This window comes from Dendrobates tinctorius, unplaced genomic scaffold, assembly GCF_039654945.1.
Source record: "Dendrobates tinctorius isolate UK_male_01 unplaced genomic scaffold, ASM3965494v1 ptg000192l, whole genome shotgun sequence".
Lineage (NCBI taxonomy): Eukaryota > Metazoa > Chordata > Amphibia > Anura > Dendrobatidae > Dendrobates > Dendrobates tinctorius.
The window spans coordinates 9684080-9707325 of NW_027361859.1; the positions used below are offsets into that span (position 1 = coordinate 9684080).

Below are 23246 nucleotides of genomic sequence, written 5' to 3' on the forward strand. Positions count from 1 at the left end.
TGCGTGCCAGACTGCTAACAGGCAAGACTTCTGTGTCCTCACCAAGAGGACTGACCATGCTTTCCTTCTACTCCTTCTCCTCCCTGTCCTCAGGCCATCCACGCTGAACAGACGGTATGACAGTTGTGTAGGTAGTACGTTTATAGCGCATGAAACTAGATCTTGTTCTTCCTCCTCTTCCTCGTCACTCAATCCACGTTGGGATGACATGAGGCCTGTATGGTTCCTTGCTCCATCTCATCCTGCTCCGCCTGTAATGCATCCTTTCATTGTGAGCAGAGAGCGTTTCAGAACACAGGGAATTGGGATGGTGATGCTAATTATGGCGTCATTGCCGCTCATCATCTTGGTGGAGTCCTCAAAGTTTTGAAGGATGATATATATGTCTGACATCCATATCTGCTCCTGAGGTCTTATGTGTGGAGTCTGAACTGAATACCAATGGCCTTGTTGATACTGGTAGTCAACAACTGCCCTCTTCTGCTCACAAATCCTTTCCAACATCTGCAGTGTAGAGTTCCAACATATAGGGACATCACACATCAGTCGGTGAACCGAAAACTGCAAATGCTGCTGACGCACGGCAATAGCGGCGGAAGCTGCAGCTGACTTTTTAAAATGGGCACACAGGCGTCGTACTTTGACAAGCAGATCCGTCATCTCTGGGGAGATTTTGAGAAATTGCTGAACCCCAAGGTTAAGCAAATGGGCCAGGCATGGTACATGTGTGGGCTCGCTTCACCTCAGAGCTGCCACCAGGTTCCGGCCATTGTCACACATGACCATGCCTGGCTGTAGGTTCAATGGTGTCAGCCACAGATCTACCTGATCTTTCAGAGCTGTCCACAACTCTTCAGCATTGTGTGGTTTGTCACCTAATCATATTAGTTTCAGCACAGCCTGTTGCTGCTTGGCTGAGGCAGTGCTGCAGTGCTTCCAGCTTGTGACTGATGTGATCATTTCGGAGATGGAGGCTGAAGAGGAGGTGTTATGGATGGCGGAACACGCTAATTAAAAATATAAATAAAGCGTGTTCGCCGCCCTGGGTCCACCGTGCGGTAGGTGTAGAAACCGCTGCTAGAGAGGCAGAGCACAATGGCTGTAGTGTGCACAGGGTTGTAACTGCACCCAGTGCACTAAAGCAAGCTCTGTTAAAGTCACAGAGCTGCAAGCTTTAAAGCATACAAAACCGCTGAGTCTGTTCTAGGTCACAGACTTCAGCGGAGCAGACACGGTATTTAATAGTCACAGGAGTAGCCTTAGACGTCAGGACTACTCCATCTAGACCTACCGTAAACTGAGAAGCGGGACGTCGCAACTGCGCACATCCGACAGACTGCAACCGCAGCGCGGCGAGAACGGAGCCGCAGGAAAAGCACCGCTATGCTGCAAGCGCGATGCAGGACGCTTAGCTGCTGGAAAGATGGAGCTTGTGCGAAAACCGGGACACGCGGACGGTATCAGCGGAGGCCAGGTCGCCAGGTCTCAAGAGGGACACCCGGGAGACAATGGGAGCGGGAGTTTTAGGAGGGCGCCGCCGTGTATCGGCGGGCGTAGCCACACTTCGTTCGGGAAGGCTGTCCTGAGCACATAGGGTGCATGTCCGAATTAATTTTTTTATATCCCGAGCCCTGTGCGGCCACCAATACAAACCGGCCAGTGACTTCATGGTCTGCATATAGCCACGATGGCCGTCCGCATTGGGCGCATGTGCCCACGCGAGAACTTTAGGCAGCTGGCGAGGAGGAACAAAAGTCTCGCCTACCGACTCAGTCAGACCATTGCGGGGCGCTGCCTTCCTGGGAAGCAGCGAGTAGATGGTGACAACCGCATATGGACTCTTGAGCTGGACATGTCTCAGAAATGGCGCAAGACACCTCCATGGTTTCGGGAGGTAGAACCTCTGGCTCAGGCAGATCCAGAGTCTCAAAAAATTTGGGAGCCGGAGTACCTCTCCGTTTGGAGTGAGCACGCTCCATACCACGCTCCGAAAAACGGAGGTCGATACGGGAGGAGATAGAGATTAGCTCCTCCAAAGTGGTAGGGATCTCTAGTGGAGAGAGCATCCTTCACGTGCTCAGCTAACCCTCTCAAAAAAACTGGGATCAGTGCCTTGTCAGACCACTCTAACTCAGACGCCAGTGTCCGAAAACGGACAGCGTATTGACTCACTGAGAGTGATCCCTGAGACAAGGTGAGCAGTTGGAGAGAGGTACCGTGTGTAACCCGTGGCCCGAGAAACACCTGCTTGATAGCTGTTAGCAGATTAGCTGCGGTCCGAACATCCGGGTCACCACGCTCCCATAGCGGAGTAGCCCATTCCAGCGCCTTGCCCGACAGTAGGGATATAATAAAGGCCACCTTGGCCCACTCTGTAGGGAATTGCGCAGCCAGCAGCTCCAGGTGAATCGAGCACTGGCTGATAAAACCTCTGCAGGAGGTGCCATCCCCAGAATATTTTTCGGGCAATGGGAGGCGGGTAACTGTCAGCGCAAGGGTGGACATATGCCCTACCGCATCCGTGAGTGCCTGAACAGCAGCGTCTGTGGCCTGCGAAGCTGTGAGAGCCCTCTCAAGGGTAGCCAAGCGAGCCTCGAGCTGTCGCACGCACTGCAACAGTTGCTGCTGATCTGCCATCTCCAGCCAGACCCTGGCGCTAGTATTATGTTATGGACGGCGGAACACACTAAATAAAAATATAAATAAAGCGTGTTCGCCGCCCGGGGTCCACCGTGCGGTAGGTGTAGAAACCGCTGCTAGAGAGGCAGAGCACAATGGCGGTAGTGTGCACAGGGTTGTAACTGCACCCAGTGTACTAAAGTAAGCTCTGTTAAAGTCACAGAGCTGCAAGCTTTAAAGCATACAAAACCGCTGAGTCTGTTCTAGGTCACAGACTTCAGCAGAGCAGACACGGTATTTAAGAGTCACAGGCGTAGCCTTAGACGTGAGGACTACTCCGTCTAGACCTACCGTAAACTGAGAAGCGGGACGTCGCAACTGCGCATGTCCGACAGACTGCAACTGCAGCGCGGCGAGAACTGAGCCACAGGAAAAGCACCGCTATACTGCAAGCGCGATGCAGGACGCTTAGCTGCTGGATAGATGGAGCTTGTGCGCGCTGGCGCTAGCGCAGATACTGACTGAATACCACACACTCACACAGACGTATTATCAGAGGGAAGGGGTTTCTTAATGAGTCAGTCACCAGTCCAAGCATCCATCACCATACACACAGCAGCAGTAAGAAAATACTAGCGCATGGCGGAACTTTTTATAGCTTACGGGACCTTCCGGAAATCTCCAGAACAGAACCAATAAAATCAGGAGCAGGACCTGAGCACCTGACTCCTGAACTCCAATGAGAGCTCATCCCGTGAGCATGCTCAGAACCTGGGAAAAAGGACTTAGCCTCTGGAGATAAATGTGAGAATCTGGGTACCTGCATAGGCATAGAAGGACCCAGATTCCTAACAGGAGGATGATGAGGTGCAGGAGCTGTAGTGGAGGCAACCCTTATTAACCTACAATCTCGGCATCAGGAGGATGTGATCCATCCCAAGGTCTTCCACAATGTTAACCCAGTATGCCGTCAGCGAGATGTACTGTCCCTGCCAACAAGCACTTGTCCACGTGTCCATAGTTAGGTGGACTTTCCCAGTAACTGCATTGTTGAGGGAATGGCTAATGTTGTGGGACACGTGCTTGTGTAATGCAGGGCCGGCACACCGGGAGAAATAGTGGCGGCTGGGGACCGAGTACTGAGGGACAGCCGCCATCAGGTTGCAGAAAGCTTCCGTCTCCACGAGCCTAAAAGGCAACATCTCAAGTGCAAGCAGTCGCGAAATGTATGAATTTAATTGTGTGGCCTGTGGGGCATTGGCTACATATTTGTGCTTGCGTTCCAAGGATTGGGGTATGGACAACTGAACTCTGCGCTGTGACAAGGACATGGACTTGCTTGCTGATGGTGCTAGTTCAGTGTGTGCAATGACAGGTGCAGGGCAGGAGGCATCTTCATATGCACCATGGACAGGGGATTGGCTTGCAGGAACAATAGGGGAGGAAGAAGCAGTGGTGTCTCCCGCAGACACTGTTCCTGGACCCTGGGGTTCGGCTCACAAAGTCGGGTGCTTTGCTACCATGTGCCTGGTCATGCTGGTGGAGTTCAGGCTGGTAGTTTTGCTACCCTTGCTGTTGCTGGTCTGGCAGGTGGTGCAAATGGCCTTTTTGGCGTTATCGGCAGAGTCTTTAAAAAACGACCAGACTTGGGAAGACCTAACAGTTGGACTGACAATTTCTGTCTTGTTGGTGTTATGGGGAACGGTTACCCCGGATTCTGTCTGCGGCCACCATACTGCTTCTTCTTGCCTGTTGGGGTGCTACGCCTCCCTCCCCCTGTGTGCTGCTGTCCTCGCTCTGTCTGTCCTCCTGCTAGCTTGGGTCATTTACTATATCATCCACCACCTTGTCTTTCACTTCTGCACCCTGGTCCTCCTGACTTTCTGGCAATTGTGTCTCATCATCATCCACATCTTGTGACACTTTCCCACTGTCGCCTTCTTGTGACCATGTCTGCTCAAATATTTGTACATCGCTACATGCAATCTCCTCTTGTCCCGCTTCAAGTGAATCGGGCAAGAAGCCCGAATCTATAAATGGAAAAGTGTCCAAGTGTGGGATCAGTTGTCTCCGGGCACTCGGCATGGTGGGAGGAAGGAGGATCAGGGAGAGGAATATGCATTCCAGACTCACGGCTACTGAGACTTGACCGTGTGGCAGACAGGGTGGTGGTGGTGGTGGCAAAGTGACTGGAAGCAACCAACAACCTTTTGACTCTGCTCTGGGTTCAATAGTGGTGTGCTGCGGTCCCCTAGTAATTCGGACAGCAAGGTCGGGCGAGAAGATGTGGGTGGGTAAATTCGATAACACACTGCAACAAAATTTAAAGGGAGGCCAGAAATGGCAGAATTACGAGTGACCTTTTTATCTCTGATTCGTGTGATGGACAAACCACTGTTTGAAATATCCGAAAAAGGGCAAATGGAAGCCAAGTCTTAAAAAAAATCTCAAATTTTTATTATGGTATTTAAAATTTTTTTTCCATTAAATAAGAAAATCAATAAGTACATAAAACATGTGGACACTGCAACAAGAAAAAGTACCGCTGCACCATGACGGTAAAAAACATAAATGACGGAAGAAAATAAACATCCCAATTGATATGAATTGATATTTACATACACAGATAAATTATGCCCAAAAAATTACTGCGCAAAAAGCAGAGGTTTATTTCCATATGTATATCATATCTCCTGCCTGCACCACTGAGGTAATATGCATTCATTATACTGTTTATTTATGGCACTTTAGCCTCTTACCTTATTTGTCTACTCTGATGTCTCAGCATGCATCCCGGGGGTAATTATCCCTATACACTGCACAAGCAAAGATTATTGATTCTATTTACTTAGGGCCCCGTCACACATAGCGACTCACCAGCGATCCCGACAACGATATCAACGTGTCAGGATCACTGGTGAGTTGATACATGATTGCTGGTGAGCTGCCAAACAGGCAGCTTCACCAGCGATCAGCACCAGCGACGCCGAGCAGGCGCGTCGCTGTGTACGTTAGTTACCAGCGCGCTGATGCAGGGAGCTGGTAACTAAGGTACACATCGGGTTTCTAAGCAGCGCGCGTCACATAGAAACCCGATGTGTAGCTTGGTTACCAGCTCCCTGCATCAGCGCGCTGGTAACTAAGGTACACATTGGGTTTCTAAGCACCGCGCGCTGCTTAGAAACCCTGCGTTTACCTTAGTTACCAGAGCGCTGATCGCTGGTCTCCCGTCTGTCACACGCAGCGATGCCTGCTGGCCAGCGGGAGACCAGCGATCAAAAAAAATGTCCTAGCCATTCCAGGATGATCAGCGATACCCGGTGGGGGGCCGGTCGCTGGTCAGTGTCACCCACAGCGATCTCGGTGGTGAGATCGCTGTTGCGTCACAAAACTTGCGAGATCGCTATGTGTGACGGGGCTTTACTGTTTACATGTCCTTGCACTCTGCACTTTTTTATGCCTTGATATTTTAAAGCTCACACAATGAATACTGTTGAATACTGTCATGGTATCTTTATTTAAATCACAGGATTTTTTGATATACATATGGAAATAAACCTCCGCTTTTTGCGCATAATTTATCTGTATATGTAAATATCAATTCATATCAATTGGGATGTTTATTTTCTTCAGTCATTTATGCTATTTACCGTCATGGTGCAGCGGTACTTTTTCTTGTTGCAGTGTCCTCATGTTTTATGTACTTATTGATTTTCTTATTTAATGAAAAAAAATTTTTTTTTTAATAATACCATAATAAAAATTTGAGATTTTTTTTAAGACTTGCCTTCCATTTTCCCTTTTTCATTTGATTTATATTTGAAGCTGTCTCCTAGGCATTTTCTCATTAGGAATTCTCACTGTTTGAAATAGCTGGCATGTAGGTAACTTTTTTCACCAGAAAACTGGTTTCAATAAATTTGATAACACACTGCAACAAAATTTAAAGGGATGCCAGAAATGGCAGATTATTGATCGCAATTTTTATCTCTGATCCGTGTGACAGACAAACCACTGTTTGAAATATCTGGCCTGTAAAAAAAATATTCCTGGCCCCTGATACCTGGGGCTATGTCTAGAAATATCTGTAATAGCAGCAGACAGAACTGGAATGGACCCTCTTGCTATATGCACTGCCTGCCTGCCTACCACTGATATCTATGCAGCTTTGTTAGTCCTCAGAAGGACTGTTAGTTGAGATGGATATGTGTATTATATATGGTATACCCACACTTAGTAAAATCAAGCAAATCTCTCCCTAGCTCAGCAGCAACTCTCCCTACACTGCCTGATTCCGGAGTAGACTGTGACAAGCATGGTGGCGCCAGGTCTGATATAGACCTGATGACGCTGTGCGGCCAGCCAATCACTGTAATGCCACAACCAACATGGCTGCGACATCACATTGTGTGGCAGACAATCCCTGCATGTTCATTTCATTGGCTTTCTAAAGATCGCCAAACATGGAGGGCGGGGACTCGAGCTTCCGCAGCAAGCAACCTCGGAAATACTCGGCAAGCTTCGAGCATCTCGAGCAGTGAGATGCTCGGGTGAGCACAGAGTAGTGATGAGTATGCTCGCTCATCACTAGCACTCACCAAATCCTTTTTTTCTAAAAATTCCTTTAATCCAATAAACGGGGCAGGATTGCAGGGGATATGTGCGGCTACGGAGTGGACAATGGCCGTTTCACGTGCTCTTGACGCTTCTACGGGTCCATAATAAGTGCGTGAAGGCTGCCAAACATAAAAAAATATATAAATCTGGTATCGCTATAATCACATCAACCGGAAGAATAAAGTCATCTAATCACTTTTACCACACGAGGAACAGCGTAAAAAATAAATAAAACCAATACTTCACCAGTTAAGTGTTTACACTGGGGTTTCTGTGTAAACCTCTGAAATACGTGATTGAGATGGAACCTCTGGCGGTAAATTCCCTATAATGAGGCAGATGGTGGCCATCTGGCCTATGATCCGGCGATGTCTGTCTTTTAAGGTGTGCATAAAAATGCGTTCCACCACACTTATGTGCACCTCTGAAAAGAAGGACAAGTCGAAGTCCAGAGTAACTCTGCTGCCTCATTATAGTTAATGGATCCCTCAGGGGTTTCATCTGAATCACGTCACTCTGAGATTTACATGGAAACCCCAAAGTAAGTGTTCAGCCTAGAGCGAAGAATAAATGTGATCCTAAATGTTATGTAAAATGTTTCCAGTAAAAGCTTCAAGTCAAGCCACAAAAAAAGCAGTCCCCACTTAGGTCTGTCACCCGTCAATGGAAATATAAGGAGCTTCCACGTTATTGGTAGCAAAAATGATCTGGCAAAGCGCTATGGCTTCTTATATCCCACAAGAAATCTAGCAAATTCTGAGCTCCCAAATCCAAATGCCCCCCTCCCTTCTGAGCCCCAGTGTGCTTAAACCACATTTAGCATCCATATGTTTGACATTTCTGTAGTGATGACACGGGTCCTTGTCTTCTAGCACTTAGGGGCTCTGTATATGGAGTCCGCAAACTATTCTAGGAAAATCTGCGCTCCAGGAGGCAAATAGTGCTAGGTCCCTCCCAAGTGTCTCCATATGGCTAAGCTGTACTGTACAGCCACATATGGGGCATGTCTGAAATTAAATTGTAGGACACATTTTTGTTAGCGTGGGTGGTCAGGGGCCGGAATCTCCAGGAGTGGACCCTCTGGACCGTGACACCGAGGGGCCCCGGGCGAGCTGCCAGCTGGAACTGACCCCTATACAGGGACCGTTAGGAGCAGGCCCAGGGGTTCGAGTACCACGGTAGCCGGTACCGAGAGGGGTGGCTGAGGATGGACTGGAGTAGGACAGTGGAACTGAAGTGTAGATGACAGAACAGGGCTGGCGCACAGGAGACAGGGATGGAGAAAGACTATAGACTGGAACGTGGAGGAACTGAAGTGTAGATGACAGGACAGAGTTGGAACACCGGAGGCAGGACTGGAGTAGGATGGCAGGACTGGAACAGGATGGAACAGGAACACCAGAGGCAGGACTGGAGTAGGATGGTAGGACTGGAACAGGGTGGCTCAGGAACACCGGAGGCAGGACTGGAGTAGGACGGCAGGACTGGAACAGGATCATCGGAGGCAGGACTAAAGTAGGACGGCAGGACTGGAGCAGGATGGATCAGGAACACCGGAGGCAGGAGACGGAGGAAACAGGAACACTGGAGCAGGACTGAGAATAACTATTAGCGAACACGGAAGACAGGCTGCTGCAGGAAACACTGAGGACGGCACCGAGAGACTGTAGAGGGCACAGGAGGAAGCAGGGCCCAGTGTGCAAGGTAACACAACGATCAGGCGCCTCCCTCAGGGGGAAGCGGCCTGATATAGCCCCGTCTGGTCTGCCATTGGTCCGAAGGTGCTTCCGGGTCAGGACACAGCCGGAGCACAGGAAGCAGCAGGGAGGCGAGGCCTATGGCGCATGCGCATTGCATGCAGGGATGGCGTCGGCCGTGAGCCCGTCAGAGGTGACCGCCGTGGCCGTCGGGTGGAGAGGCTGCGGCGTGGGAGCGGAGGCCGGCTGCGGCGTGGGAGCGGAGGCCGGGTGAGTATGACGGAGCGGTGTAATAATTTTGGTGTCATTTTTACCCATCTATCCTTGTGAAAACATAAAATCTGAGGCTAAAACTTATTTTGTGTGCTAAAAATATATTTTTTTCTTCACAGCCCAATAGTCTAAAATTCTGTGACACACCTGTGATGTCAATATGATTACTGCAACCCTAGATGAAATCATCAAAATGTTTATTTTGTAAAATGGGGTCACTTATGAGGAGTTCTGCTGTTCTAGCACCTCAGGGGCTCTATAAGTGGGTAATGGCATCCGCAAACCATAACAGTAAAATCTGCACTATAATATTGCACTCCTTCCCTTCTGAGCTTTTCACTGAGCCTGAAAAGTATTTCCCGATTATATGTAGGATGCTGGCACACTCAGGTGTAATTTTTTCAACAAATTAAGGTCTATTTTTCCTATTAGCCCCTAGAAAAATTTAAAACTTGGGGCTAAAACAACATTCTAGTGGAAATGTAATTATTCTTTTTTCAGCATCCAATATTATAAAAATCTGTGCGGCACATGTGATGTCAATATGATCACTGCACTCCTAGATGAATTTCATTTTCATAGATCAACATTGTACAGTTCTGAGAAGCACCTCACCGCAAGTCTAGCTTCCAAAATAAGGTCACTTGTTGGGGTTTTCCATTGATTTGGCACACCAGGGTCTCTCCAAACATGATTTTACACCGGAACACAATTCCATCAAAGTCTGCATTCTAAAATGTCACTCCTTCCTTTCTAAGCCCTGCTGTGTGCCCAAACAGTAGTTTTCTTCCACATTCCTCTGTATTGTCATACTCAGGAGAAACTGCACAACAATTTACAATTTCTGTTTCCCTTGTGAAAATAGAAATTTTGGGCTAAGTTATACTTGTATAAAATGTGATTTTTCATTTTCACAGCCCAAGTTTATAAACTTCTGTGAAGCACTGGCAGGGTCAAGGTGCTCATCACTTCTTGATACATTTCTTGAGAGATCTAAGTTCCAAAATGTTGTCTCTTGTGGGGAGTTTCCACTGTTTAGGCACATCAGTTGCTCTTCAAACGCACTATGGCGTCAGCTAATTAACCCAGCAAATTTTGCTTTCAAAAAGACAAATGTCGCTCCTTCCCTTCTAAGCGCTGCTGTGCTCCCAAACAGTAGTTTTCCTCCACATATTGGATATCAGCATACTCAAGAAAAATTGTACAACAATTTTGTATGGAGCAATTTCTGAACGCGTTTCGAACACTCACGTGTTCTTAGTCTAAGAGCACGTGAGTGTTCGAAACAGTTTCTTACAGGCACTTTTCTCTACCGGTTTATCCGGCTTTAGCATGTCCATGGCTTTTTGTATTTTTCTGCATATGAAACTGAATAAAGAAAATTGATTTTATTCCTTGGAGCTGGATTCCTTTTTCTCTATTTGCATTCACAAGATGTCTGGCAGAGACGTGAATCCTTTCCTGAGGTTTGTGGAACTTGGGATTTTCCACAGAGATGGTGAGCTGAATATTTCCTTGCTCTATACATGGAGCAATTTCTCCTTTTACCCATATTAAAATGCAAATTTTGGGGCTAAAAAAAACATTTTTGAGGGAAAAATGTGATTTTTGTTATTTTAACGGCTCAATGCTATAAACTTCTGTGAAGCACCTGGGCTTTCAAGGTGCTCACCACACATCTAGAGATGTTTCCTGAGGGGTCTAGTTTCTAAAATGGTGTCACTTGTGAGGGATTTCATCAGGGGCTCTCCAAACACAACATGGCATCCGCTAATTATTACAGCAAATTTTGCATTCAAAAAGTCAAATGGCTTCATTTCCTTCTGATCCCTGCCATGCACCCAAACAGTATTTTTCCCCAGATACGGGGTATCAGTATGCTTAGGAGAAATTGCATAACTTTTGGGCTCCATTTTTTCCCTGGTACCCTTGTGAAAAAAAAAAAAAATGGGTCTAAAGTGAAATTTTTGTGATGAAAAAATGTTAATTTTATCCTTCCATATTCCAAAAATTCCTGTGAAGCACCTGAAGGGTTAATCAACTTCTTGAATGTGATTTTGAGCACCTTGAGGGGTGCAGTTTTTAGAATGGTGTAACAATTGGGTATTTTCTGTCATATAGGTCCCTCAAAATTATTTTAAATGCAATGTGATCCCTGAAAAAATGGTTAGGTAAATTTTGTTGAAAAAATTAGAAATCGCTTCTAACCTTTATAACGTCCTACCAAAAATAAAATATATGTTTCAAAAATTGTGCTGATGTAAAATAGGTATGTGGGAAATGTTATTTATTAACTATTTTGTGACATAACTCTTTAAGAGCACAAAAATTAGAAGTTTGAAAATTGCAAAATTTTTGACAAATGTCCTTTTTTTAACAAATAAATGCAAGTCATATAGAAGAAATTTTACCACTATCATGAAGTACAATATGTCACGAAAAAAAAAAAAAATTGCAGAATCAGTGGGATTTGTTGTAGCATTCCATAGTTATTATCTCAAACTGACACTGGTCAGAATTGTGAAATTAGGCCTGTCATGAATTTGCAAACAGGCTTGGGGGTTAATGAACAATCTACAGCGCACATATATACAAACACTGCTGCATGGATATTGCACGTACACTCAGTACTACTACATATGCACATTTACATATCATTCCAGGTCATGTGATTTCAGATCATGTAATCAAGGTCCTTGAGCTAGTCAGGTATAAGGTTCTTCAGCTGCATCACCCAAGACATGCAATCTCTGTGCAGGTCTCGGCACCTTTCACTCCTGCTCTGCATCAGTTAGATAAGTGTGGGGATGGAGCAGAGAGCAGTTCTCTGTGACCACCTTCAAACAAATCGAACATTATGAGGAAGTGAAAGAGCAGCTGCAGCCCTGGCTTCCTGTTCAATAAGTCCAAAGGCAGGGACAATGGAGCTGGCACCAATTGAGTGCAGGGCTCACGTGACGCAACAATCTCTCATAAGACCCAAGAATATGAGTGCTGACACCGCTGGAATGGTGTTGGCATGGTCAATATGAGTGTTTTTATTTTAACAAGGCCAAACAAGAGGAGTGGACAACCCCTTTAAGAAATAATTTTCGGTTAAAACATTTCTAACATTATGCACATGAAAAAGGATTGTCCCCTGTGAGACATCTCTGATGTTTATTAAGAATTTATTTCTGTGTATAACATTTCCAACATTAAGAATATGAAAAAGGCTTCTCCCCTGTGTGACTGTCCTGGTGATTAAGAAGAGATGATTTCTGCACAAAACATTTTCCACATTCTGAACATGAAAATGGCTTTTCCCCAGTGTGACTTCTCTGGTGCTTAACAAAAACTGATTTTTGGTTAAAACATTTCCCACATTCTGAACATAAATAAGGTTTCTCTCCTGTGTGAGTTCTTTGGTGCATAACAAGATTCCATTTCAGGTTAAAGCATTTCCCACATTCTGAACATGAAAAAGGCTTCTCTCCTGAGTGAGTTCTCTGGTGCTTAACAAAATTTGATTTCTGTGTAAAATATTTCCCACATTCTGTACAAGAAAAAGGCTTCTCCCCTGTGTGGATTCTATGGTGCTTAATAAAATTTGATTTCAGTGAAAAATATTTCCCACATTCTGTACAGGAAAAAGGCTTCTCACCTGTGTGAGTTATCTGGTGCTTATTAAAATTAGATTTTTGGCTAAAACACTTCCCACATTCTGAACATGAATAAGGCTTCTCCCCTGTGTGCGTTATCTGGTGCTTAACCAAATCTGATTTCTGGTTAAAACATTTCTCACATTCTGAACATGAAAAAGGCTTCTCCCCTGTGTGATTTCTTTGGTGTATAACAAGATTCCATTTATGGTTAAAATATTTCCCACAATCTGAACAGGAAAAAGACTTCTCCCCTGTGTGAGTTCTCTGATGCTTAACAAAATATGATTTCTGGTTAAAGCATTTCCCACATTCTGAACATGAAAAAGGCTTCTCCCCTGTGTGAGTTCTATGATGTATAACAAGATTCCATTTCTTTTTAAAATATTTCCCACATTCTGAACAGGAAAAAGGCTTCTCTCCTGTATGAGTTCTCTGATGTGTAACAAGAGCTGATTTCTGTGTAAAATATTTTCCACATTCTGAACAGGAAAATGGCTTCTCCCCTGTGTGAGTTCTCAGGTGCCTAACAAGATGTGATTTCTGGTTAAAACATTTCCCACATTTGGAACAAGAAAATCTGTTCTCTGCTGTGTGAATTATTTTATGTTTAGGAAAAGAATTTTCAACGGGAAAACAATTTCCGTGTTCTGAACGTGAAAAAGACTTCTTTGCATTTGGAGCAGTTTGTTTTTTATTGCTTATTTTGTGACTTTGATTTTCCTTTGTACTCAATAATGAATTAGAAGACGGGACATGTTTCAAAGGATCAGATGATAAATCTTTGCTGTGAAGGGATGATGGTATATCTGGAGTAATGGCATTCACTTCAATTGTATTCTGTGGGATCACAAGATCTGATTTAAAAATTGAAGATGTCAGTTGTCCCTCTGATCTCCTGGTACAGTCATCTGCCAAGATTAAAACCAATTTTTTTTAATAAAATATCCTTGAAAGTTATATATTTTAAATTTTCTACTTAACATGCCATTTTTATGACAGCTTATGTAAGAATATTGAATCATTCACCAAGACAATGACAGTTCATAGTCTGATAGAAAACCTCATATGATGAACCAGTAAAACGTAGTGTTCAATTGTTTGTTCATTCTGCCCCCCAAATATTGATTGAAAAGCCACCAAAAAATGTTATGTATAATTGAAAATACAAAAAAAAAAAAAGTCTACTCATCTCTGTGTTGGGTAATAAACTAGCAAATGTGCAATTTTCTCTCTTCAACATTCACTGGGTGCCAATATCCGAAAAGTGGCTGTGGAGTCAAAATAGTCACTACTACTATAGATTAATTCACTGAGGGCTATAATTTCTAAAACGGTGTCATTTTATGGGGATTTCTACTGCTACATTGTCTGGGTCAACTTGAACCCATACTGGATTCCCAAAGCACGCCAAAAGGTGATCTCAAAGGAGGTGAAGGGGATATGCTGAGCCTGGGAGTCATCGAGGAATCCAAGAGTGGCTGGTCCAGTCCAATAGTCATAGTGCCGAAACCAGATGGGGAATGGAGATTTTGCAATGACTATCGGAAGCTGAACGAGATTTCTAAGACCGATGCCTACCCGATGCCCTGGGTCGATGAATTAATTGAGAGGCTAGGGCCGGCTCGGTAGATTACTACCCTTGACCTCACGAAAGGCTATTGGCAAATCCCCATGTCCCAATGCGCCAAAGAGAATACTACTTCTCAACCCCAGATGGATTCTTCCAATACACAAGGATGCCGTTTGGGTTACAAGGCGCTCCAGCAACATTCCAGAGATCCATGGACCGGATCCTAGCTCCCCACAAGAGGTATGTAGCGGCCTACCTAGACAATATTGTGGTCTTCATCAGGATTGGGGAAGCCATCTGCGCAAGGTCTAGCGATATTTGATGCTCTATGGGAGGCAGGGATATCCATAAACCCAAAGAAGTGTGCCTTGGGAATGGAGGAAGTGAGATACTTGGGTTATGTTGTAGGCAGTTGTGAAATAAAGCCCCAGATAAACAAAGCTGAGACGATCCAGGGCTGGCCACAACCTCTCTCAAAGAAGCAGGTTAGGGCGTTCTTGGGCATTGTGAGCTATTTCCACCAGTTTATCCCAAACTTTGCCATGGTAGCTGCCTCTGACAGACCTCCTTAAAAGGTACAAAGTTGGCTATACCCAAGTGGTCTTCCAGGACCTGAAGCTGACCCTGTGCAAAGAGCCAGTGCTGGTAGCACCCAATTTCTCCAAGGAGTTTGTGGTCCAGACGAACGTGTCGGATGTTGGGCTGGGCGCTGTCTTATATCAAGAGGTGAATGGGGAAGAGCACCCCATCATGCATCTTAGCTGGAAGTTGTCATCCTGCAAGAAAAACTATTCCATAGTGGAGAAGGAATGTTTAGTCATCAAGTGGGCATTGGACCATCTAAGATATACTACCTGGGCAGGAAAATGAGACTGGTGTCAGACCATGCCCCACTGAAGTGGGAACAATGCCCAAGTGCCCAGGTGGTTCCTAGTACTTCAGGATTTTAACTTCCATGTGGAGCATAGGTCAGGGAAACTGCATGGCAATGCTGACGCTCTGTCGCTAGTCCACTGTTTATTGGCAGAAGGTGCCAAGCACCCCGGCTTTGGGCAGAGGGGGAGGGTATGTAAGAGGGCCGCCGGACAAGTCCTTGAGGGGAGATATGTGTCACTGCGGCTGTTAACTGCAGTGATGTGCAAGTCCTTGAGGGGAGATATGTGTCATTGCGGCTGTTAACTGCAGTGATGTGAGCTTGGAAGCATGCTCCAGCACCTATAGTGCAGAGAGTTATTTGGCCATTCCAGGGCTGGGCTGTACAAGCGATCATAGGAGATGGGTGGGAATGACCGCTCACATATCCCAACTCCAGGGGCGTGGTTTGGCAGATAAAATGGAGGCGGAGTCTCTCATTCAGTGTCTGTGGCTGGAGGTGCGGAGACCTCCAGTGTGTGTTGCTAAAGACACTGACCTGAGCAGGTGGAACCGCAGTGCTGTATGGACTATTTGTTTTCAGTTTGTTTTTTACTTTGTGCCTGACAATGCTTCTTTTTGTTTTGCCACCTGGAGCGGTTTATGAAGTTCAATAAACTTGCCTGGACTTTGCATGAAAACCGCCTCCTGTGCCTACCTCAGGAGCAGCTGAGTGAGTACAAACCTCTACAGTGGGTTAACGTGTGATGAGCAAGACAGTCCCTGGAATCAGGTAAACAGAGTAGATCACGCCAAGCCTGTTCGTGGTAGCCATCTTTTGTGCAGCCATGTGACCATGAACAGTGCCTCCAATGCATTGTGTCTGCAACCTATTCCAGCAAGATCTGCATTCCAATAGCTAAATGTCGCTCCTTTCCTTCTTAACCCTGCCATGTGCCCAGATAGTTGTGTACAACCGTATAGGGTATTGTTGCATTCAAGAGAAGTTGGAAAATAGTTTGTAAGGTCCATTTGTTACTTATCCTTTGTGAATAATTCCAAAATAATCACCACAAAAAGTGACACATGTCAGATTAGAAAAATGAAAACTGATTAGGAGCCCAAAACTGTCTCCGGAAAGTGGTACATCAGAGTATTTTGGGCACTAACTACTGTAGTCAAAAACTGATCATAGACAATAACACGTCTACTGAAATGATCAAACTCAACGGTCTTCATCAGTAAAATGAGTAACTAGTGGTGAAACCTCTCTGGGGTAATTACAGTATGGGGCTCGGTGGCTCTTTTTTGGCAGATGAATTTCAAGAAAAAATATTACACATGGAAAGAGAACTTTTTATAATAGTGCAGAGCTGAGATGTCTGAAATCTAGATCTCTGGCATTTGGAAGAGGAAATGGAGACTTTTTTTTTTTTTAAAGATTACTAGGGAGTTGCAGACTCATAAGTGAGGCAGGTTGATCCCACCACAATCAAACTATCAGACAAAAAAAAAAGACAGAATTAAAAGATGTGTTATATCCCCAATAACTACACTGCTCAAAAAATAAAGGGAACCCTTAAACAACAGAATATAACTCCAAGTAAATCAAACTTCTGTGAAATCAAACTGTCCACTTAGGAAGCAACACTGATTGACAATCAATTTCACATGCTGTGCAAATGGAATAGTTAGGGCAACAGATGGAAATTATTGGCAATTATCAAGACACCCTCAATAAAGGAGTGGTTCTGCAGGTGGGGACCACATCTCAGTACCAATGCTTTCTGGCTGATGCTTTGGTCACTTTTGAATGTTGGTTGTGCTTTCACACTTGTGGTAGCATGAGACGGACTCTACAACCCACACAAGTGGCTCAGGTAGTGCAGCTCATCCAGGATGGCACATCAATGCGAGCTGTGGCAAGAAGGTTTATTTAACCTCTCTCTCTCTTCTGGTATCTTTCCCTCCTCATTTAAGCATGCCATCATATATCCACTACTTAAAAAACCAGGCCTCGACCAAAACTGTGCCGCTAACTATAGACCTGTCTCTAATCTTCCCTTCATCTCTAAACTCCTGGAACGCCTGGTCCACTCCCGTCTTATCCGCTATCTCTCAGATAACTCTCTTCTCGACCCTCTCCAATCCGGTTTCCGCTCTTTACACTCTACTGAAACTGCCCTCACTAAAGTCTCTAATGATCTACTAACAGCTAAATCAAATGGTCATTACTCCATGCTAATTCTCTTGGATCTCTCTGCAGCATTCGACACTGTGGATCATGAGCTCCTCCTCACTATGCTCCATTCCATTGGCCTCAAGGACACCATTCTCTCCTGGTTCTCCTCCTATCTCTCTGACCGCTCCTTTACTGTATCTTTTGCTGGTTCCTCCTCCTCTCATCTTCCCCTTACTGTTGGGGTCCCTCAAGGATCAGTCCTAGGCCCCCTCCTCTTCTCTTTGTACACTGCCCCTATTGGTCAAACAATCAGTAGATTTGGTTTCCAGTACCATCTCTATGCTGATGACACCCAATTATATGCTTCTTCTCCTGACATCACGCCTGCCTTTTTGGAAAACACCAGCGATTGTCTAAACGCTGTCTCTAACATCATGTCCTCACTATATCTGAAACTGAACCTGTCAAAGACTGAACTCCTTGTGTTTCCTCCCTCTACTAATGTACCTATACCCAACATTGCCATTTCCATGTGTGGTTCCACTACTACTCCCCAACATGCCCGCTGTCTTGGGGTCTTACTTGACTCCGAGCTTTCCTTTGCCCCACACATACGATCACTGGCTCGCTCTTGTTATCTGCACCTCAAAAACATTTCTAGAATTCGACCTTTTCTTACTTTAGACTCCGCAAAAACTCTTACTGTTTCTCTTATTCATTCTTATCTCGACTATTGTAACTCTCTTCTAATCGGTCTCCCTCTTACCAAACTCTCCCCCCTCCAATCTGTCTTGAATGCAGCAGCCAGGATCATATTCCTCGCCAATCGTTACACCAACGCCTCTACCTTGTGCAAGTCATTACACTGGCTACCTATCCACTCCAGAATCCAGTACAAACTTATTACCCACACCCACAAAGCTCTCCATGGCTCAGCACCCTACATCTCCTCCCTTGTTTCAGTATACCACCCTACCCGCGCCCTCCGTTCTGCTGATGACCTGAGGTTAGCATCCACAATAATCAGAACCTCCCACTCCCATCTCCAAGACTATACACGTGCTGCGCCAATTCTTTGGAATGCATTTCCCAGGTCAATACGATTAGTCCCCAATCCCCACAATTTTAAGCATGCCCTGAAAACGCATTTATTCAGACTGGCCTACCGCCTCAGCACATTAACCTAATCTATCCCTGTGTGGCACAGCCAAAAGTTTTTACCATAAACAGGTTCCCCGCATCATGTTCCCACATGCTTTATGCATCCATTAGCCCTCTGTGTCTGTACTGTTGCACACTTAACATTATGGCTGGTCCATACAATCAGGGCCAATTGTTACCACCCACCTTTCGTGTCTACATTTTTCCTCCTAGATTGTAAGCTTGCGAGCAGGGCCCTCATTCCTCTTGGTATCTGTTATGATCTATGTGATTATTGTTATGCTGTAATGTCTATTGTCTGTACAAGTCCCCTCTGAAATGCAAAGTGCTGCGGAATATGTCAGCGCTATAGAAATAAAATTTATTATTATTATTATTATGGTGTCTGTCAGCGTAGTGTCCAGAGGCTGGAGGCGCTACAAGGAGACAGGCCAGTACACCAGGAGACGTGGAGTGGGCCGTAGGAGGGCAACAACCCAGTAGCAGGACCACTACCTCCGCCTTTGTGCAAGGAGGAACAGGAGGAGCACTGCCAGAGCCCTGCAAAATGACCTCCAGCAGGCCACAAATGTGCATGTGTCTGCACAAACGGTTAGAAACCGACTCCATGAGGATGGTCTGATTGCCCCACGTCCACAGATGGGGGTTGTGCTCACAGCCCAACACCATGCAGGACGCTTGGCATTTACCACAGAACACCAGGATTGGCAAATTCGCCACTGGCGCCCTGTGCTCTTCACAGATGAAAGCAGGTTCACACTGAGCACATGTGACAGACGTGACAGAGTCAGACTCCGTAGAGAGCGATCTGCTGCCTGCAACATCCTTCAGCATGGCCGGTTTGGCAGTGGGTCAGTAATGGTGTGGGTGGCATTTCTTTGGAGGGCCACACAGCCCTCCATGTGCTCGCCAGAGTTAGCCTAACTGCCATTAGGTACCGAGATGAGATCCTCAGACCCCTTGTGAGACCATATGCTGGTGCGGTTGGCCCTGGGTTCATCCTAATGCAGGACAATGCCAGACCTCATGTGGCTGGAGTGTGTCAGCAGTTCCTGCAAAAGCAGTTCCTGCAAGATGAAGGCACTGAAGCTATGGACTGGCCAGCCCGTTCCCCAGACCTGAATCCGATTGAACACACCTGGGACATCATGTCTCGCTCCATCCACCAACGTCACGTTGAACCACAGACTGTCCAGAAGTTGGCGGATGCTCTAGTCCAGGTCTGGGAGGAGATCCCTCAGGAGACCATCCGCAGCCTCATCAGGAGCATGCCCAGGCATTGTACAGTAGGGAGGTCATACAGGCACGTGGAGGCCAAACACAATACTGAGCATCTTTTCCTTGTCTGAAGTTGGACCAGCCTGTAATTTGATTTTCCACTTTGATTTTGAGCATCATTCCAAATTCAGACCTCCATGGGATATTCATTTTGATTTACATTGATAATTGTTATGTTTTATTGTTCTGAATACATTCCACTATGCAATGAATAAAAATTTGCAACTGGAATATTTCATTCAGAGATACCTAGGATGTGGTATTTTAGTGTTCCCTTTATTTTTTTGAGCAGTGTACATATGTTTGGGGGGAAAACTCCAACACGAAACCGGAGTTGCACTTATTTATGGTGGACATTGGAGCTAATATGAGTCCTGACCAGAAGAGTAGAAAAAGTATTAGTGCCCCCATTTCAGGAGATATTGTGCAGTAATCTGAATTCCTTAAGAATTAAAACATAATGTAATTTATGACGTGGCGTGAATCCATGAAACCAGAGCACGAGCCATGCCAACACATCTCCTGCAGGCTTGAATAAATGTATATTACAGCCATCAGCCCTGCAAAGCTTAAGAGATATATCGTGGCACAGCTGTAATGTTTTTGTATAGTTTATCACAATTCTATGTAAGTCTTAGCAAACTGGGAACTAATTAACAATTCACATACAACATACAACATTCACTGTCCGGACCGAGGTATCAACTTGCTAAATACTGGACTATGTCAAAGGCCCCAGTCACAATACCAAGGTACCCACCCCTTGGGTCGGTCACTGACACATTAGCCGACCTGTTTGGTCCAGAAAATAAGGCATCAAATAGCAAGCTAAATAGACCAATATCTGTCCTTGGTAATAAATAGTATCTCACCAATATAGATAGACGGAGTAACCACCGAAAATATACAATACTTTAAGGAAGAGGTGCTGAGATCTGTGTTGATCACACAGCACCACAATCTGTATCCTACCTATGAGACAAAAATAACAACTATTTGTGCCTAAAAGAGGTTATTTCCACATAGTGGCACTACTTCCTGCACATATGTGACATCAAAATACAGAGTGAATGCAGAGGAGGATAAATTCAAGATCTGCTAATCCTTCCTGCCTTATCACAGGATAAAGTCAGGATAAAGGGAAACGTTGTCGTTATTGTACAGAAATTCACACTTGAACTCAGTGCACATTTATTGTTGTCGATCACAAAAGTGAAGTTTGGTCAGAAAGACTGGACCTGGTCTTGTAGGGACCATATGAGCACATTCAGCAGCACAGAAGGGAGAGAAGGGAGATTCATCCAATAAGATATCAGGGATCTAGAAAGCCAACAGCATCATTACCCTCCACTTTCTGTAACGGGCTTGGTGGTGGAGCCATTGTGCCAGAGCCAAGCAAGTCCTGGAGGGTCGTGACTAGGAGCCTCACCCAATCTGACCACAGATATGCAGCAGCATACCATACTGAGATCCAAAGAGAGACAAAGGAGGTGGTTCAGATGCTAATCCAGGAAGTGACCTTGGGTAAATGGCAGCTGACCTCCTAGGAATGGGTAGATGGGGTGGCCCGAGGGACTGTCCAATAGATGGAGGCAGGCAGAGTAAGAAGAAAGGAACAACGAATGCAGACTGAACCAGCTTATGGAGAAATGAGCGATAGCAAGTGCAACTGGAACAGGTGATGTAGATGTGAGAACTGGCAGATGCTGCGGGACCAGTTGATGTAGAGATGAGCAATGGCAGGTGCAGCACGACCGGCTGATGCAGAGATAAACACTGGCATGTGCAGTGTATAGGGATATGTGCACTGAGAACTCACAAGAGTGTTAGGAAACAAACTCAACATTGCACAGGCACCTCCATGTTGAGGAACGCGCACGGCACCCCAGGCAGCTGCATGTCCGGAAGGAGGAGACAGAGAAGGACGGGGCGCTGCAGCGGTGAGTAATCTGGCGTCTTTGCTGGGGGAGAGGGACCACACGCAGAGACGCTGGCGCTACAATTTCTCTTACAGTACCATAATAATATTTTCCTTCAACTGATTTACTAATTTGTCAGCACATTCTACGCACACTGTAATTTGGCTTTGTAGTTTACAGATCTGGGCAGGTAGCAGTCAGCATCTTCTAATCACAGGTAGTAGATGGATCTTCCAGGTTGTAAGTACTATAAAAAAGGGCTTTCAAAGCCCAGTCATTTGAACAGTTTTTGGTGGAGAAGAATGTTGTGGTTTAAAGGCAAAATGGTGATCACATGATTGTGATACAGCCGGATTACACCACTGATAAAGCAGCCACAGCCGGCGACTGAGAAGAATCTGTGACTTCTCTGTATTTAATGGTTACTACTCACCTGGGTAGCCATATGTAGGAATCTCCTCTTTACACCACTCATCACCCCTCACATATGTCTCTGTAGTATTAATAGGGGTCAGATCTTCACCCTGAAACAAATATTGTAAAAGTCACAGACAGACGGAGAAGTCACAACTATGATCAGTTCTAATTCTGCCATCTCCACCGTTCTCATTGCACAAGTATAAAACATATACAGTGGGTACGGAAAGTATTCAGAGCCCTTTAACCCCTTTCTGCCATTAGACGTACTATCCCGTCCATGTGCCCTGGGACTTAATTCCCAAGGACGGAATAGTACGTCTAATGCGATCAGCGGCGCCCACATGGTGAGCGCCGCTGATCGCGGCCGGGTGTCAGCTGATTATCACAGCTGACACCCGGCACAATGTGTCAGGGGCGGTCCCGGACCGCCCCCGACACGTTAACCCCTTGTACACCGCGATCAAACACGATCGCGGTGTACCGGGAGTTAAAGGGAAGCTTCGGCACGGAGGGGGCGCCCTCCGTGCTTCCCTGAGCCCCCCACGGCAGCGCAATGTGCAGCGCTGCTGCGGGGGATTCTTTCCCTACAGGCCCCCGGATCCAAGATGGCGACGGGGGCCTTCGGGGGCCTGTAGGGAGCTGACTTCCTCACTGCCTGCAAAGCGCAGGCATGAGGAAGTCTGCAGAACTGCCTGTGACAGATTGCTGATCTGTCACAATGATCTGTGATGTGACAGATCAGCGATCTGTCAAAGGACAGTGATGTCCCACCTGGGACTATGTAATAAAGTAAACAAAAAATAAAAAAAAAAGTGTAAAAATAATTTTAAAAAAAAATCGCTAAATTAGTAAAAAAAAAAAAAAAATATTCCCCAATAAAGTCATTTTCTGAAAATAAAAATAAAAATAAAAAGTACACATATTTGGTATCACCGCGTCCGTAGCGACCCGCCTTATAAAACTGTCCCATTAGTTAACCCCTTTAGCGAACCCCTTAAAAAATAAAAAACGAAG

At 45.6% G+C, this 23246-nt stretch overlaps 1 protein-coding gene across 1 annotated transcript in view; it reads right to left on the reverse strand.

The window, feature by feature from the left end:
- Positions 1 to 12215: 12215 nt before the first annotated feature.
- Positions 12216 to 23246, reverse strand: part of LOC141055843 (uncharacterized) — a 56772-nt gene continuing 45741 nt past the window's right edge. Inside the window, exons 6-7 of the mRNA XM_073552552.1 lie at positions 22246 to 22336; positions 12216 to 13758 (exon numbers count right to left, since the gene is read on the reverse strand). Coding sequence (XP_073408653.1) covers positions 12404 to 13758; positions 22246 to 22336 — 1446 coding nt within the window. The 3' untranslated portion in view covers positions 12216 to 12403. The remainder of the gene's footprint in view (positions 13759 to 22245; positions 22337 to 23246) is intronic.